The sequence below is a fragment of the Bos mutus genome, chromosome 8 (genome assembly GCF_027580195.1).
Source record: "Bos mutus isolate GX-2022 chromosome 8, NWIPB_WYAK_1.1, whole genome shotgun sequence".
Taxonomy (NCBI): Eukaryota; Metazoa; Chordata; class Mammalia; order Artiodactyla; family Bovidae; genus Bos; species Bos mutus.
In genome coordinates, this window is record NC_091624.1 from 61,348,374 (window position 1) to 61,367,117 (window position 18,744).

At 40.5% G+C, this 18,744-nt stretch overlaps 1 protein-coding gene across 3 annotated transcripts in view; it reads left to right on the top strand.

The window, feature by feature from the left end:
* Positions 1-18,744, top strand: part of TRPM6 (transient receptor potential cation channel subfamily M member 6) — a 165,591-nt gene that overhangs the window by 116,087 nt on the left and 30,760 nt on the right. For all 3 annotated transcript variants that reach the window (XM_070375764.1, XM_070375762.1, XM_070375763.1), the window contains exons 22-27: positions 2,383-2,557; positions 2,760-2,874; positions 6,556-6,749; positions 9,585-9,717; positions 17,219-18,351; positions 18,495-18,607. In XM_070375764.1, the coding sequence (XP_070231865.1) occupies positions 2,383-2,557; positions 2,760-2,874; positions 6,556-6,749; positions 9,585-9,717; positions 17,219-18,351; positions 18,495-18,607 (1,863 nt within the window). The remainder of the gene's footprint in view (positions 1-2,382; positions 2,558-2,759; positions 2,875-6,555; positions 6,750-9,584; positions 9,718-17,218; positions 18,352-18,494; positions 18,608-18,744) is intronic.

The following is an 18,744-nucleotide window of genomic DNA, read 5'->3' on the forward strand; positions in this document are numbered from 1 at the left end:
CTAAGTAGCCTGGAATTATTCAGCAGATTCTTGGCCTAATCAATTTTCTGAGACTCTAAATACTGCTGAAGATAATCCTGGGAATAAGGAGCCATTTTACTAATTTGAATTACCCTAATTTTTTTCTTTTCATAATCTCTGATGAAAAGTTAGATACTATCCAATCAAAGGCTATTCATATTTCATCACTTCTTAAAAAAGCATAGATTCTCTACTGTTAGTACATTTAAATTATTCTATAGGCTACCTGAAACACATATTTTGCAGAGAAAACAAGATGTTTTAGACAAAGGAAATCCAGTTGTTCATGGACTAGGTATTTTGGTCAATGACTAGACAGTCTTATTATTGGCAGGCCCCCCTGTCCCTGGGATTCTTCAGGCAAGAACACTGGAGTGGGTTGCCACTTCCTTCTCCAGTGCGTGAAAGTGAAAAGTGAAAGTGAGGTTGCTCAGTCGTGTCTGACTCTTAGCAACCCCATGGACTGCAGCCTACTAGGCTCCTGCATCCATGGGATTTTCCAGGCAAGAGTACTGGAGTGGGGTGCCATTGCCTTCTCCGATAATTATGATGACTCCAGGTATTTTATTTGTTTTGAATTTCTAATCTATGCTAAAATTCTGGCTGTGCCATATTTTTTTTTTAACTTTTTATTTTATACTGGGGCTCAGATGGTAAAGAATCTGTCTGCAATGTGGGGGACCTTGATTCAATCCCTGGGTTGGAAAGATCCCCTGGAAAAGGGCATTGCTACCCACTCCAATATTCTTGCCTGGAGATTTCCATGGACAGAGGAGCCTGGTGGGTTACAGTCACTGAAGTCACAAAGAGTCAGACACGACTGAGTGACTAACATTTTCACTTTTGTTAGGGTATAGCCAATTATGCTCAAAATTCTCCAAGCCAGGCTTCAGCAATACGTGAACCATGAACTTCCAGATGTTCAAGCTGGTTTTAGAAAAGGCAGAGGAACCAGAGATCAAATTGCCAACATCCGCTGGATCATCGAAAAAGCAAGAGAGTTCCAGAAAAACATCTATTTCTGCTTTATTGACTATGCCAAAGCCTTTGACTGTGTGCATCACAATCAACTGTGGAAAATTCTGAAAGAGATGGGAATACCAGACCACCTGACCTGCCTCTTGAGAAACCTGTATACAGGTCAGGAAGCAACAGTTAGAACTGGACATGGAACAACAGACTGGTTCCAAATAGGAAAAGGAGTACGTCAAGGTTGTATATTGTCACCCTGCTTATTTAACTTCTATGCAGAGTACATCATGAGAAATGCTGGACTGGAAGAAGCACAAGCTGGAATCAAGATTGCCGGGAGAAATATCAACCTCAGATATGCAGATGACACCACCCTTATGGCAGAAAGTGAAGAGGAACTAAAAAGCCTCTTGATGAAAGTGAAAGAGGAGAGTGAAAAAGTTGGCTTAAAGCTCAACATTCAGAAAACGAAGATCATGGCATCTGGCCCCAAGTGCCAGATTTTATTTTTCTGGGCTCCAAAATCACTGCAGATGGTGATTGCAGCCATGAAATTAAAAGACGCTTACTCCTTGGAAGGAAAGTTATGACCAACCTAGATAGCATATTAAAAAGCAGAGACATTACTTTGCCAACAAAGGTCCGTCTAGTCAAGGCTATGGTTTTTCCAGTAGCCATGTATGGATGTGAGAATTGGACTGTGAAGAAAGCTGAGCGCCGAAGAATTGATGCTTTTGAACTATGGTGTTGGAGAAGACTCTTGAGAGTCCCATGGACTCAAGGAGTTCCAACCAGTCCATTCTACAGGAGATCAGTCCTGGATGTTCTTTGGAAGGAATGATGCTAAAGCTGAAACTCCAGTACTTTGGCCACCTCATGCGAAGAGTTGACTCATTGGAAAAGCCTCTGATGCTGGGAGGGATTGGGAGCAGGAGGAAAAGGGGATGACAGAGGATGAGATGGCTGGATGGTACCACGGACTCACTGGATGTGAGTTTGAGTGAACTCCAGGAGTTGGTGATGGACAGGGAGGCCTGGCGTGCTGCGATTCATGGGGTCGCAAAGAGTCGGACATGACTGAGCGACTGAACTGACTGAACTGAACTGAGCCAATTAACAATGTTGTGATAGTTTCAGGTGGAGAGCAGAATGATTCAGCAATACATATACATGTATCCATTCTCTCCCAAACCCCACTCCCAGCCAGGCTGCCACATTACATTGAGCAGAGTTCCATGGGCTATGCAGCAGGTCTTTGTTGGTTATCCATTTTAAATATAACAGTGTGTACATGACTATCCCAAACTCCCTAACTATCTCTTCCCGCTGGCAACCATAAGTTCATTTTCTAAGTCTGTGAGTTTGTTTCTGTGCCTTGCTTTTTTGTAGACAGCAAACATGTTCTACATTGTGATCATCATGGCCATTGTCCTCCTGAGCTTTGGAGTGGCACGCAAAGCCATCCTTTCACCAAAGGAGCCCCCATCCTGGACCCTTGCCCGAGATATCGTATTTGAGCCATACTGGATGATATATGGAGAAGTCTATGCTTCAGAGATAGATGGTATGTAGAGTATTCCAACACTGTGGAAATCAAACCCTTGTAGACACTCAGAGTTGTAAAGAACTCTGGAAAACAACTATCTGAATCTTAAAAATGTCAAGAGTTTGTGGTATTCTGCTAAATCAGTGTGCTAAATATTTGTCCATGGTCATAGGACTGTGATTCACCTTGTCTCTCATTCTTTTAAATTCTTTCTTTGCAGTTTGTTCAAGCCAGCCGTCCTGCCCTCCTGGTTCTTTTCTTACTCCATTCCTGCAAGCTGTCTACCTCTTCGTGCAATATATCATCATGGTGAACCTGTTGATTGCTTTCTTTAAGTAGGTTATTTTAATCAAATATGGTTATTTTGTATCAGTCAAATGGGTGAAGTATTTTGAAAGAGTCACATGTAACCTTTGTTTTAATGCATATCATGCTTTATTACTGTGGTTTTATGGTTTTAAAAATATGGGCATGGGACTACTGGTAGGAAGGTAGCGGAGTGTGAGAAGAGAAAAAGCAATAGACTGAAATAAAAACAGAATTAAAAGAGGTCATACACTGTAATTAAGCAGTAATTTGGAATCATGGAGAAGAGCAATTGATGAGTTGAAAGTTGACTAGAGAGTCCTTGATAACTTCCCTTCATCAGCTCTCATTATATTTCATTCTCTGTTTTCTTCAATATCACTTCACTTCTCCGTCTTCTTTTCCTGGTTCATCATCTTCTCTCCAAGCTTTTGACACTGGGATTTGTCCCTGGGCCCAGGCCTTTTGCTTATGCTTTGTTTGGTGATCTCTTTCAGTTTCCTGCATATATGTTCTATATCTGGACAAAGTCCAATGTGTATCTTCAGCCTACATCTCTTTCCTGAACTCCAGTTCTATAGGTCCAGCTGCCCTGTTCCGTTGCCAGTCAGATGTATAATAGATTTCTGAGCTTTTAAATGTCCAAACTCTTGATTTCCCCTCTTTCCCAATATACACTTATTCTTTTTATAGTTGTTCCCACATCTTTAAAGAAGAGCACACATTTCTGCCAAAGCTTCATCTTTTTTTCTTTGCTGTTCAGGCCAAAAACCTTGGCCTTCTTATTGCCTCTCATATTTCTAGGTTTAGATTGTCAGAAATACCTTTGACTCCACCTTCAAATAGATCCTCGTCCAACCACCTGTCACTACCTCACTGCTACCACCACAAAGCCTCCTAATCATTTCTCTGCTTCTGACTTTGGCCCCTATATTCTTTTCTCAACACTGTAGCCCTAATGACACTTAACAAACCTAAGGATGTTATTTAAAAGTGCAGTTGCCCTTTCCTTCCATCATCTCCTTGGCGTGCCTGGTCCCCCTTACTCTTCTTTCTTTATCCTACTCACTTATATATCCAAATATATTTTATAATTTATTTATATATTATTTTTCCCCCATTTATCTCATTCTGGAATACAGGCTTCACAAGAACAAGTTTGTTTTTTTGCTTTTGGGTTTTCTTTTTTCCTTTTTTGCCTATGAATTTATCCCAAGCATTGAAAAGAGTTTAATTGATGAAGGAAATCAAGTGACATGATGGGAAGGAACTAGTTTTTTCTGAATGCCTCCTTTATGCCAGCCACTGTATGAGGTATTTTATTTATTATCGTACTGAAGAGAGAAAGGGAAATCAATGCATAGAAGCTAAGTAAAGAAAGTAGAGGAGATATGGCTGAAAGCAGATAAAATAAATAAAAACACAGGCAAAAAGCGACTGTTGTTGCACATATATCAGGGAAATCTTATTAATTATTACAAGATTATATGATAACTGTCATCTCTCTTTAGTCTCACCATATTATGAACTTGCAACATTTGCTGGTGTTTAACTATTATAGCTTTTATTCTGACATTTCAAATAAGATCAGTGGGTATGAGATTTTTGTTTCTCAAAAATAGCAGGTGTCAAAAGAGAGGTTGAAAAATCCTCCCACAGGCCAATCTCGTCACTGCGATGAACACACCGAGAACCATACAAGCTGCTTCTTGTTCAGTTGCTAAGTTGTGTCCCACTCTTTGCAACAGCATGGACTGCAGCATGCCAGTCCATGTCCTTCCCTGTCCTTCACTATCTCCTGGAGTTTGCTCAAACTCGTGTCCATTGAGTCTATGATGCCATCCAACCATCTCACTGTTGCCCCCTTCTCCTCCTGTCTTCCATCTTGATCTTTCCCAGTTATTAGGCTCTTTTCCAGTGAGTCGGCTCTCTGCATCAGGTGGCCGAAGTAATGGAGCTTCAACTTCAGTATCAGTCCTTCCAGTGAACATTAAGGGTTGATTTCCTTTAGGATTTTCATCCAAGTTGAGCAACCCCAGATCTGACTACTTATCCAAAAGCCCCTTTCCAGACTCTGTAATAGTTACGAAGAGCCTGACAAACACTCTGAAGATCGCCACCTGCTGGTAGACATGCTGTAGTCACACTTGGACTGGGGGTAGCATGGAACTTGGACCATCCTCAAACTTGATTGTGCAAGAGAACTACTTGGAGGACTTGCCGAGACAGGGATAGCTAATTTGGTCATTCTGGGGTGAGTGAGTAAGTGAAAGTCACTCAATCGTGTCCAGCTCTTTGCAAGCCCACAGACTGTAGCCTGCCAGGCTCCTCTGTTCCTGGAATTCTCCAGGCAAGGGTACTGAAGTAGGAAGCTGCTGCCTCCTCCAGGGGATCTTCCCAACCCAGGGATCGAACCCAGGTCTCCTGCTTTGCAGGCAGATTCTTTACTGTCTGAGCCACCAGGGAAGCCCCATTCTGAGGTAGGGTCCAAGAATTTGTATTTCTGACAGGTTCTCAAGTGATGCTAGTGCTGCCGGCTCAGTGACTGCAGTTTAAGAATTGCCGTTAAATCCGGTTGTCAGTGCTTCCTTCATCTATCTTATGTAATCTGAAACTTCCCCTTACCTTTTTCCTCTCTTTTTTAAAATCTCACTAAGTGTCATGCGGGATCTTAGTTCCAGGACCAGCACCCTGTGCAGTGGCAGCATGGAGTCGTAACTACAGGATGCAGGGAAGTCCCTCCCCATTCTTCAATCCTAAGCTGTTTTTCTCCGGGATAGTTTGAGTTTCTTCTCTTTACCATTCCTGCAGTTTAGGGTTACTTGCATTTCTATTTGTTAAATTTGTCTGCCCTTCTTAAGTGCTTCTCTGCCATATTTCTTGAAGAAATAAATTCTATATTAGCCTAAGCAAAATATTAAGATAGATATTTCATTGTGTCCTCCCCACCCATATCATATTATAGACTTAAAGTTATATAGTTAAGGATGACATATTGCTTGAGAATGGATACCACTCATGACAACTTCATCACAAGCTCTATAGCATCAACATATTTTTCTGCACTATTTGTATATTGTAATTGACATAATAAAGGGGAAAAAAAATCCAAAGTAGCCAACCAATATGAAGTTACTTTTATTATAAAGTTAATGTAAATAATTGATCTAGCTTCTAAATCAAAGTTCTGCTTATTGGTTTATTGTAGGATAAATTGATTTTTATTGCCTGCCTCATCTTTTTTTTCCATTTGAATGTTTTAGCTAGGGTTATTCTAGCAGTTCTCACATTTGATAATTAGGAGAATCTCTTCATAAGATTGATAATATAGCAGAACATTAAAACCGTTTATCATTAAGGATGACTTATGGACTGAAAAGATCTTATGTGAAAAAAGATAGTGAATCAAGAATAATGTTACTTTCAGAGGACAGTTTCTGTTCATTGTATTTAAAATGTTAGCATTTTCTTCTCTCTGATTGTAATTTCTACCTTTTGCATTTTCTGATTAGCATATTTTATTGTAGAGGGTGATTAATGTGGGTTGTTTGGGGAAGAAGAGTCATAAATGTGATGATATTATTTTTATTGGCTAACTACTGGTCACATCAGGTGAACCAATAATAAGCTGGAAAATAAAGCAGTAATCTAACTATTATGTTTCAGGATTCCGTATTAAAACACTGTCCCTCTTTTACTGCTACTTACAGTAACGTTTACATAGATCTGAAATCCATTTCAAATAACCTGTGGAAATATAATCGCTATCGTTACATCATGACCTACCATGAAAAGCCTTGGTTGCCCCCACCTTTTATCCTGCTGAGTCACATTGGTCTCCTGCTTCGCCGTCTTTGCCAGCACCAAGCTCCAAATGACCAAGAAGAGGGTGATGTTGGATTAAGTAAGTTTTTAATTGGTGGCACAGGAGAAAGAAAGTAAAGAGCAGAGATCCAAGGTGAAGACACCTGAACATTTTCGATTAAATTCAGGGCTCAGGTTGGAAGGCTCTGGGAGTTAAATTAAAAGACTATCAGTTGGGAACCTGGGTCTAAGTAAATACATTGATCTCATGTGCTTATAGTATCTTTTGCTAAGAGTAATTAATAGTTTGAAAGAAAGAAATGGGTAGGAACAGAATCTCTGCTTGGGTTTGTAAAGGTTTTTTGTCACCTGGAAAACCTGTATTTTCTCTGCTTAACTGGGAGGTCATCAGAGTAGCTCCTAGAGGGTAGTAGTCCCAGTGGCCCATACTTATTCTTTGTTGGTGAACATGGAATCCAAATTGAAAGGATACAGGTCTTGTGGATTAAGGGAAATAGATAAACCAGACTTTGTCTGACTTATTCACTAGAGTCAAGGCTCTCTGGTTCTCTGATTTACAGAATGTGGAGGTCATTCTCTATAGATGTCTCATATTTTCAGGAACTTCAAGTCAAGATGCAGAAATGTGGTTTCTCTCTCTTTTTGGCAAAGCTTAACTCGACACATTTTGAGATTTTTTTCCTAGTTCATTTTGCTTATCCATATCTTGACAGCATGATATGACTGTCATACTAATCGTCTTAAGAGAAATTCATTCTTTTGGTTTACAGATCTTTTGTAGTTCCTCTAGGTCCGTTGGTACTAGGCCCGTTTCTAGATTATTCCTAAATATAGTAAGGAAATGGCATAAATCCACAATCCTTTATCTCAATTTCTAAATCCAAAATATATCTGAAAATGGAAAGTCTTTTTCTTCTTAAGTTAGAGAGAGACTCATCTGGATAGAAGAGGCTAATGGGACTAATGTAAGCCACTTATCCTCTTTATCCCTTGTAGTAGGAATACTCATTGATTTTGCTACAGAAATAATGTGTTTAATTTCAGAATATTGCTCTAGCCCCAATTAGAGATTTTACTTCATTTATGGCATATGCTTTATATTATATTTCCAAAACTAGAAGAGTAAACTTCTGAATTCTGAAATAGACTGGTTCCAAGAGTTTCAGATATGGAATTGTGGACTATCTGTACATTTTGGTGAGCCCTTAACAGGTGTTATCACAAGGTTGACAGGGTGACATGCTTTTGCTCCTGCTGGTAATTGACTCTGTGAAGTATTTTTCTCTTCTTGAACCACTGTACTGATTTATTTTTCTTTTCCATTTCTTTCCCTCAAGAGATTCAGCCTTTATAAGGAAGTCAAAGCACAACTGAAGTTAACTTAAAGGCTTATAATTATATTATAATTTTTCATCTTCTAATAGAGTGCCATCCCAGAACAATTTAACAGGAGAGCGTGAACCACTTGAGAGATCCTGGAATTAACTAGGATTTGGCCAGATTTTATAGCACCATACCAAAGAACCCTTTCCTGAGCTTGCCTTGATATGAACTTATAGGGTGATTCTGGTATAAAACTTGAGGAAATATTCTGATGGGTAGAGGTGCACTCACCCTGAGTTTTAGAGGAAATTCTAAATTTTTGTGATTGCCTTTGAGCCTCTGTATTCAGGTTCAGAATGTTTGCACACGGGGTAGCAGTGCCACCTGGTGGACAGTTGCAAGAAAATGTCACATGCTTCTAGCTGTACCTACCGCTATCACTGGAATTGCTCTGGGGATTATTTGCTCTCAGGAATCCGCCGAAGGTTCAGATCACACAATTCTAAAGTCCCTTACTCATACAAGATTCTTTAATGCAAACAAAAATTTAGAGCTGAGTGGGGATGGGGAGATACTGGATTTTTTTTTTTGTACCTGAAAAATTCTTCCATACTGTAAAACTCAGAAAACATTGTGAACACCTTTTGTGGCTGAATATTTTCTTTTAATTATCCTCTAAAATTAATATTTTTGTTAATTTGCACTTTAAATAACTTCTAGAACCTTTGAATTTCTAATTAATTCTGGAGAACTTTAATGGTTCTTTCTTGTTTTTTCTTTTTTTCCCCCCCTAATTTAGGTGAAATGGTTGAAGGAAGAAAACATTCCAATTTTACCCTTTTTGCAACAGCATTTTTATATTTAACAAGTATTAGAAACTTGCTTAAAAGATAATGTTTTTTTCTGTTAGGTAAGAGTCAAGGTGGTATACCACATGTGATCACTGAAATTGATATAGATTGCATTAGTTGCATAACATCATGAAATGATGTGTCTTTTAATGAATTAGTTATTGTCAATGAAGATGTATAGCCTTGATTGGCCATTAATACTACTGGCAATAATATCTTTTTTCAATAGAAGAACTTAGTATATACCAACTCAGTGCCTATATAAACCCAGTGCAACAAGGTACAACTTTCTTACACTTACTAGATTCTCTGAAATAGATGTAGATTTCTTCTAACTTTGATTTTAACCTGTGGGTTACTTGTTGTCATTTTGACAGTTTAAATAGTTGGTGGAGGAACTGCCATAAGCATATAAATATGATAGATTTTTATGTGTAAAAGTATTCTAACTTAGGACAATTTTGAAGATAAAGTATCTGATCCACATGAGTCACCTCCAAGACCCCACTTCAGCTTATAAAACAACTAGAAGACTCAGCCCGGTGCTTCCAGGTGTTGGTGGATAGTGCGTCCCAATTAGTGTTAGTAATACAGTGTGACAAGGCCGTAAACTATTCTCACACAAACTATAGTTTTATTCATTTTCAACGCCAGTGGAAGAAAAGTCACTCAGACGTGGTCTCAGCTTCCTATGGAGGGGGAATGATGATTCTTTTTATATACTATACTTACTTCCACAGAACTCTACCTAAGTAAGGAGGATCTGAAAAAACTTCACGATTTTGAAGAACAGTGTGTGGAAAAGTACTTCCACGAGAAGATGGAAGATCTGAATTGTAGTTGTGAGGAACAAATCCGAGTGACATCAGAAAGGTAAAAGTTCTATATGTATTTTCATTCCCTAAGCTGCTACTTGAAGCTGATTCTTACTAGAATGGCTGAAAAAAGTAGAAGGTCTACTTTCAAAACCCGAGGTTTTGATTCTCTAAAATTTTCTCAAGTAGTGTGTAATATTCTTGTAATCATTGCACATTTATTGAGCATCTGCTGGGTTCTAGTCTTATAAGTTAGAGGAGATAAATGGTGGATGAGACCAGGGGCCCTTCCTTTGTAGGACTTACATTCTAGTGTGTGCATGTGGAGGGGTGATGGGAATGGAGGACAAAAAAGAAATATGTAATTTAATGCCAGAGCAATGAAGAAAAACAAGTAGTATAAGGGAATAGGGAATGATTGCCCTGAAGGGTCTGCTGGAGCTGGGTTGGCTTGGGTAGGTTGGACTGTCTGGGGAGCCTGGTGCAGGAGGACCACTTTGAGGCAGCTGAGAAGGAGAGACCTGAGGAAGGTGGGATGGTGCCCCCAAACTGGATGCGGATGTGTCCAGGAGCAGTAGGTTGGTCCTGAAGAGGGCAGGTGCAGGGTACCGGTTGCACTGGGAGTCATGGAGCTCTCAGGGAGCCTGACTAGCACTTGTGCATTGAGTTGAGGGCAGTTGAGGGTGAATAGAAGAGACAGAGATCAGAGGCAGATTTTGTAAGAGGTTTACCTCTGAAGCAGGGTATGGGTACATGGTGGGGTTCTTTTGTTCTATGTGGCGATAACAAAATTAATGTGTTTGTTCCTGGAAATGGGAGGAGCTGCAGGAGCCAGAGGGAAAAAGTGATTTGCTGAGTGAAGTCCTTGGGAAGGGGAGTTAATGGTGGGGACCAGGAGAGGATGTGGAGAGGACCAGGAGAGGATGCAACCAGGCTGCAGGAACCAGGGCAGTCATCAGGGAGGGTATCTGTGGATGGGTGTGATTGTGGGGGGAATTAGTGTAAGAATGCCATTCAGAGTTTTGAGGAAAGAGGAGATGTGTTGGAGAAAGTGAACAAACTCAGAGTCTATTAAGATCAAAGCTGCTGTGCATGTATTACTAATTGTAGGCGTTAAAATAATGAAGGATTGCATGTAATTATTTGCATTTTTCAAATTTAGCTGTAATTAACCTAACAATATATTAGTTTCAAGCATATAGCATGATAGTTCGACATTTGTGTACTATGAAATGATCACGATAGTGAATCTGGTTAACATCTATCACCGTACACAGTTACAGATTTTCTTCTTTTAATGAAAATATTCGTTTCCAAGGCAAACCATTCAATATCACAGTAATCCAAGTCTATGCTCCAACAAGTAATGCTGAAGAAGCTGAAGTTGAATGGTTCTATGAAGACCTATAAGACCTTCTATAACTAACACCCCCAAAAGATATCCTTTTCATTATAGGGTCAGTTCAGTTCAGTTCAGTTGCTCAGTCGTGTCCGACTCTTTGCGACCCCGTGAATCGCAGCACGCCAGGCCTCCCTGTCCATCACCAACTCCCAGAGTTCACTCAAACTCAACGTCGATCAAGTCAGTGATGCCATCCAGCCATCTCATCCTCTGTGGTCCCTTTTTCCTCCTGCCCCCAATCCCTCCCAGCATCAGAGTCTTTTCCAATGAGTCAACTCTTCGCATGAGGTGGCCAAAGTATCATTATAGGGTACTGGAATGCAAAAGTAGGAAGTCAAGAGATACCTGGAGTAACAGGTAAATTTGACCTTGGAGTACAGAATGAAGCAGGGCAAAGACTAACAGAGTTTTGCCAAGAGAATGCACTGGTCATAGCAAACACCCTCTTCCAACAACACAAGAGAAGACTCTACACAGATGGAGAAGCTCTATACAGTCAGCAAAAACAAGACTGGGAGCTGACTGTGACTCAGATTATGAACTCCTTATTGCCAAATTCAGACTTAAATTGAAGAAAGTGGGGAAAACCAGTAGACCATTCAGGTATGACCTAAATCAAATCCCTTATGATTATACAGTGGAAGTGAGAAATAGATAAGGGACTAGATCTGATAGAGTGCCTGATGAACTATGGATGGAGGTTCATGACATGGTACAGGAGGCAGGGATCAAGACTAAACCATCCCCAAGAAAAAGAAATGCAAAAGGGCAAAGCGGTTGTCTGAGAAAGGCTTATAAATAGTTTTGAATAGAAGAGAAGTGAAAGGCAAAGGAGAAAAGGTAAGAGATATCCATCTGACTGAAGAGTTCCAAAGAATAGCAAGGAGAGATAAGAAAGCCTTCCTCAGCGATCAATGCAAAGAAATAGAGGAAAACAATAGAATGGGAAAGACTAGAGATCTCTTCAAGAAAATTAGAGATACCAAGGGAACATTTCATGCAAAGATGGACACAATAAAGGACAGAAATGGTATGGACCTAACAGAAGCAGAAGATACTAAGAAGCAGTGGCAAGAATACACAGAAGAACTATACAAAAAAGATTTCCATGACCCAGATAATCATGATGGTGTGATCACTCACCTAGAGCCAGACATTCTGGAACATGAAGTCAAGTGGGCCTTAGGAAGCATCACTACTAACAAAGCTAGTGGAGGTGATGGAATTCCAGTTGAGTTATTTCAAATCCTCGTGGACTTGAATCCTCATGTGCCCTCATGGACTGCTGCACACCAGGCTTCCCTGTCCTTCACCATGTCCTGGTGAAAGGTACTTCACCTTTGCTCAAACGTAGGTCCACTGAGTCAGTGATGCCATCCAACCATCTTGTTTTCTGTCATCCCCTTCTCCTCCTGCTTTCAGTCTTTCCCAGCATCAGGTTCTTTTCTAATGTGTCAGCTCTTTTCATCAGGTGGCCAAAGTATTGGAGCTTCAGCTCAGCACCAGTCCTTCAGTGAATTTTCAGGGTTGATTTCTTTTAGGATTGACTAAACTATTTGGTTTGCTGTTACAAAATTTCCCAGACTGGATGGCTTAGAAGCTGCAGAATGTTATTGCTCATAGTTCTGGAGGCTGGGAGTCTGAGATCAGGGTCTGAGGGTGGTCAGGTGAAGGCCCTGTTTGGGTTACAAACTTCTGAGTGTATACCTACGTGGTAGAAGGTGTTAAGGAGCTCTGTGGAGTCTCTTTTATAAAATAGAGCATTAATCCCACTCATGAGGGCTTCATCCTCATGACCTAATCATCTCCCCAAAGCCACATGTACCAACACCATCACTTTTGAAGATTAAAGTTTCAACATGTGAATTTTGGGTGCGGACACTAACATTTAGGGCATAGCAGAGAGGATAAATAAAGACATTTTTAGAGAAGACAATTCATGAGAAGAGTTAAGGATTGGATGTGGTGATAAGGGAGTATATGGAGTCCAGGATGAATAATGTCTAAGGCAGGGTAATGAGGTGAAAGGTGTCACTGAAGGGATAAGGAATGCAAGATGCATGGCAGAGACTGAGGCAGCGGGTAGAAGCAATGAGGTTGAAGTTTGTTGAGCCTGAGATTCTAGTGGCATATTTAGCCAGAGATGTCTGGAAGGCTTTACATATATGGCTCTGGAGCCCGAAGGGCAAAATTTGAATAGGAAATTTGATAGTCACCTGCCTATTGTAGGAAAATAAAACTATTAGAGAGGAAGCGATTATGCTCAGAAAGCAAGTGGAGTGAGGAGACTCAGTGGGTCTCACGCTGAGAGGTGTCAACACCTGTGTCATGGGCTGAGGAAGAGGAACTTGTGGAGAAGACTGAAAAGAATTGATCAGAAGAGAATAATGAAAACTAGGAGAAGGTAATATCATGAGTCAAGTGAATACAGAGTGAAACTTGATGATAGTAATAATAGTAAACTGAACACCAGTAATCATCATATGCTATTACATTTTCTTCAGTTTTTTTCTTGGCGTTTGAGTAGAGAAGGATTAGATGGTAGATGGGTAAGTAGCTTCTGAAAAATATTCTAGATGCTTTCAAAGGCTCTAGAATTTGATTATGAAGCCCTAATTTAATTTCAAAACACAATTGATCAAATTTCCTTTTTGATAGAGCTATTTCACGAGCCCTCTTTTTACACGATGGTCCTTATTGAGGTCGTTCTGAAAGTGTTAGTTGCTCAGTTGTGTCCAACTCTTTGTGACCCCATGGACTGTAGTCCACTAGGCTCCTCTATTCATAGGATTCTCCAGGCAAGAATACTGGAGTGGGTAGTCATTCCCTTCTCCAGGGGATCTTCCCGACCCAGGGATCAATCCCAGGTCTCCTGCCTTGCAGGCAGATTCTTTACTGTCTGAGCTACCAGGGAGGGAAGAATATTTTCTGGCAGTAACTGAGCAGTAGTTTGAAGAGGGAGGGAAAAGACATTAGGAAGACATTTGTATGTTTGCCTACCTCTGAAAAGAGATTATCTGTATCCTTACAGAGTTAGGTGAATTGTAAAAGTGGAAAGAGACCCTATTAAGTCTGTTTTATATTTTACTTTCTCTATTTGGAATGCTGGCTACTTTTTGTTCCTACCGATGTAAGCCAGTGTTTTCTCTCTCTCTTCTATGGAATAAGTTGTTAACTAGGGATTTTTCCATAGTAAGCATGTTTGGTTACATTATATTTGGAAAGTGCTATATCTTAAAAAAAATTTTTTTTTTAAACTATCACATTGAGCAATGTGACTCAGCAGAGTTAGAGCTTGAGCAGGTCCCATCATTGTTTTATCATGATATCTTACTGAGAAACATTTGTGAACAACTCTCGGCATGGAAAATGTGGGTGCAATTCAGTCATCCTTCGTGGGACTCTAGGACCTCAATAGGACTTTGCTTGGATCCCTGCTGAGTTGCTGATACATGCTGGAGGGCAGTGGTTAATGCCATTAAATATGGAGTTGCATGCTTTGGCTTTGAAGCCTCACTCTTTCACCGACCATGTGATGGGTAATGTGACCTATATTCATGAAGGGATGGTAGAATGCCTACTTTATAGGGTGGTCATGTGGATTAAATAAAATAATGTATAATGCCTGGCACATAATGAGCACTCAGGAACACTGTGATTATCATGATAATTATAATAATACTTTCTATAATTTCATTTTACAATATCTAGTCCAGAGACCCACAATGAAACAATAACCATACTGGTCTCCCCCTCACTCTCAAACCTTGTACAGAAGAAACAAAAATTACGAGAATTTCTTTTCCATGTCAGAGTGACTAAAAGACTTGGTTAATATAGATCGTGGTTGAGAAATATAATTAAAATATGTTTCATAGGACATTGAGATTTAGATAAGAAGTGCCTATGAAAGCACAAGGACCTGATTTGAGGGTGACCAGGTTATTTGCCTGACAGTCTCTATTGTAGCAGATTACCTGTGGCTCTGAATAGTTGTTGGTGTCTATTGTATCCTTTTGATGGGGCTGCTGCTAATGGAACTTAATGAGTCTCCATTACTGTTGTTCAGACTGCACTGTTTTTGAATTAGATGAAACAGTGTGCTAGATGGAGAGGCTCTAATGAAGCATATTTGGAAGTGAATAAACATATATTTTGTGCTCTTCATCATCCTTACCAATTCTAGTTTTACAGGTTCCAGAAGGTCAGGAAGCCTTCACTAAGGCTCTATTGAGTTAAAGAAGTTGAAGCAAGAGAGGGCTCCACCCGCCTAGATGATAATAAAAATGGAAAATACGACCCCCTTTATTCTTTCATTTCTATCTGCAAAGATTCCAGAAAGAAGGGGAGGATTTCTCAATCCATGTGACCTGTGATATATTCTAGAGAGGAGACATCTGACACTATTTTGGAAAGTGCTTCCTAGAACTGAGTGCCAAGCACTTCGTGATATAATTAATCACTGCTTCTCCCAGCCCCCAAATAAGATTGGGAACAATTTTTTATTTCTGCATATGGTGATGTGAGTCATGAAACTGTTGACTATATTCCCTCCCTTGCTACTTTTCACTTTATTTCTGTTTATCAAAGATTTTTAGTATTGAGAAATTGGAAAGTATACTCCTTTCTGCAAAGTAAAGAATGAAACAGAGGAAAAAAGGAAAGAAAGAAAAATGTCATAACTGTGTTAATTTCCTGGACTGCCATAACAAAGGGCTTCCCAGGTGGTACCAGTGGTAAAGAACCTGCCTGCCAATGCAGGAGACATAAGAGACCTGGGTTCCATCCTTGGGTTGGGAAGATCCCCTGGAGGAGGGCATGACAACCCACGTCAGTATTCTTGACTGGAGAAACTCATGGATAGAGGAGCCTGGCAGGCTACAGTCCATAGGGTTGTAAAAAGTGAGACACAGCTGAAGTGACTTATCACGCATGCACACACACCTAACAAAGTGCCAAAAATCTGGGTGTCTTACAACAATAGAAATTTATTATCTCACAGTCCTGGAGGCTAGAAGTCCAAAATTACGACGTTTGGAGGTCCATGCTTTCTCTAATGACTCTAGGGGAGAGTCTTTCCTCACTCCTTCTAGCTTCTGTTGCTTGCTGACAGCCCCTGGTGTTCCTTGGTTTGTAGATGCATCACTCCAGGCAGAAGGCAGTTGTCTCACATTTTCTTCCCTCTATGTCCAAATTTCCCCTTTTTTTAAGAATATGAGTTATACAGGTTTATGGTGTGCTTTAATGACCTTATTTTAACTTGATTACCTCTGTAAAGGCCCTCCTTTCAAATAAAGTCACGTTCTAGGAATACTGGGGGTTAGGATTTCAACTTATCTTATTTTGGGGGCACACAAAACAAAACCGATACCCATATAACAGAGATAGATAGATATAGATATATTTTCTTTGTTCTTTCTAATTTTCTAAATGAAATCAAGTGTTAAATTTAATTTGACTCTACTTGCAATGCACTTTTGTACTTGCATAACTGATGGTGTCTTATGCTGCTTTGACTTGAACCACTGGTTCAATATCATAATTTGGGGTTCAAGTATTCAAAATCACTTAAGAATTGGCTCAGGCTTTCTCTGATTGTAGGTTTCTTAAAATGGGCTTTGTTTGAAACCTGGGATGCTTGTTTATACTGTAGATACGAAATTTTATTTTAAAAGATCTATAAACTTTTTCCAATTATGTTTTTTATTATTGATTCTATTCCTATCATTCTGGTTTCATCCTCAGGATTTCCCTTGTCTACCAAAATAGCACAGTGCTTGACAATAGGAGATATTAAAATGTTTGTCATGTAAGTTAATGAATATGTTAATGAGTACAAATAGGCTGATTGATGAGATGATTGGAAGGCTAACTAGTAGAAGCTGGAATGTGGTTCTGAAATACTGGAGAGAAATCAGGGCTAGAAATACAATTTTTAATTTTCCTTTTTCTGGTGATAGTGGGAATTATAGGAGTGGGTGAGGGCACCTGGGATGAGTACCTACTGGATAGAGAAGAAGGCAGAAGACAGACCCAACATAGGGAAGCCGCATAGGCTGCGCAGCCACCTAGAGATGGAAGCAGAGCAGGAAGAGAGGCAGGCCAGTTCCCATCAACTTACTGCGTTTATTGCTTTTCTCCCTCCCTTTACCCTTAGGGTTACCGAGATGTACTTCCAAATGAAAGAAATGAATGAAAAGGTGTCTTTCATAAAGGACTCCTTATTGTCTTTGGACAGCCAGGTGGGACACCTGCAGGATCTCTCTGTCCTGACAGTGGATACCTTAAAAGTCCTTTCTGCTGTTGACACCTTACAAGAAGATGAGGCTCTCCTGGCCAACAGAAAGCATTCTACTTGCAGAAAACTTCCCCACAGCTGGAGCAATGTCATCTGTGCAGAGGTTCTGGGCAGCATGCCACTCTCTGAGAAGAAGAAGTATCAGTGTTATAGCATGCCCCCTTCTTTGCTGCGGAGCCTGGCCAGAGGCTGGTATCCCCCACGAGGGCAGAAAGGGCCCTTTCTTGAGATTACAGATCAAGAGGCTTCAAATGTAAGAGATGACCAAGGAGAGCAAGAAACAAAAAATCGTGTAGTTGCTTCTGGGGTGATGCTGAACAGACAGGCACATCCAAAGTATGGCCAATATCTCCTGGTCCCTTCTTATCTAGAACAAGTTTCTTATTCTGCAAAAACTGACTTGCCTCTGTCCACACCATCTGTGGAAGCAGGTACAGATGGGCTGACAACTGAACACGTCAGCCAGACTGAGGTCCCTGTTCATCTGATGTGGCAGACCCCGGGTGTCTCAGCCAAGGGCCCCGTGGTGGAAACCAAGGAGCAGTGTGAGTCACTTGGTCAGATACCAGCCAGAGAAGACAAGGGGGAACGAGTGCTCCCCACTTTGATTTGCACACCTGCACCCACGAGAGTGTCCTCCCTCCCTTCCCAGGTCATGAGCATGCAACCTGGAGGTGGGTATGTGAACTGGGCATTTTCAGAAGGTGATGAAACTGGTGTGTTTAGCACCAAGAAGCAATGTCAAATCAGCATGGCCTCCGCTTGTAACCATGACTCCAGACAGAGTGAACACGGCCAGAGGCAGAACCGGGGCAGATCCCTGTCTGATAACTCGGCAAGACTGGCCCAGAGGAATTGCTCAGAAGTACTTCCATGGCTCCAGCCAAACACATCCTTTCGAATCAGTCTGCTTCGGAAAGACAAGCCCTTCCCTGGGAATCAGAGCTTGAGATTACACAAGGAGGAGAAGTTGAAGATCTCTAAGATTAAAAGTAAGAAGTAAACACTTAAAAACTGGGATTAAATTCTCACCTTGCTACCATTCTCATTCTCCCCATTCTCTCAGTCTTACCTGTGAAACACAATGGTTCCACATACTGTCTTTATTGTCTCATGTAAATCATTTCCCTTACAGATCTATCAAAATTCTCAGAGATAGGACAGTCAAAATGGATCAAAACAAAATTGCTAACCAAGGATAGGAAACTGTCAAAGAAGAAGAAGAAAACACAAGCACTGCAGGTGCCAGTAAGTGCCTTTTATGTTTTTGGCAACTGAGGTAGTATCCTATCTTAGCTTGAGTTCTCTTTATTCTAAAGTGCCAAGTACACAAAATAACACTGTCCTGGAAGGAATGGAGATGTAAATCTTAAGAGTCAGCAGAG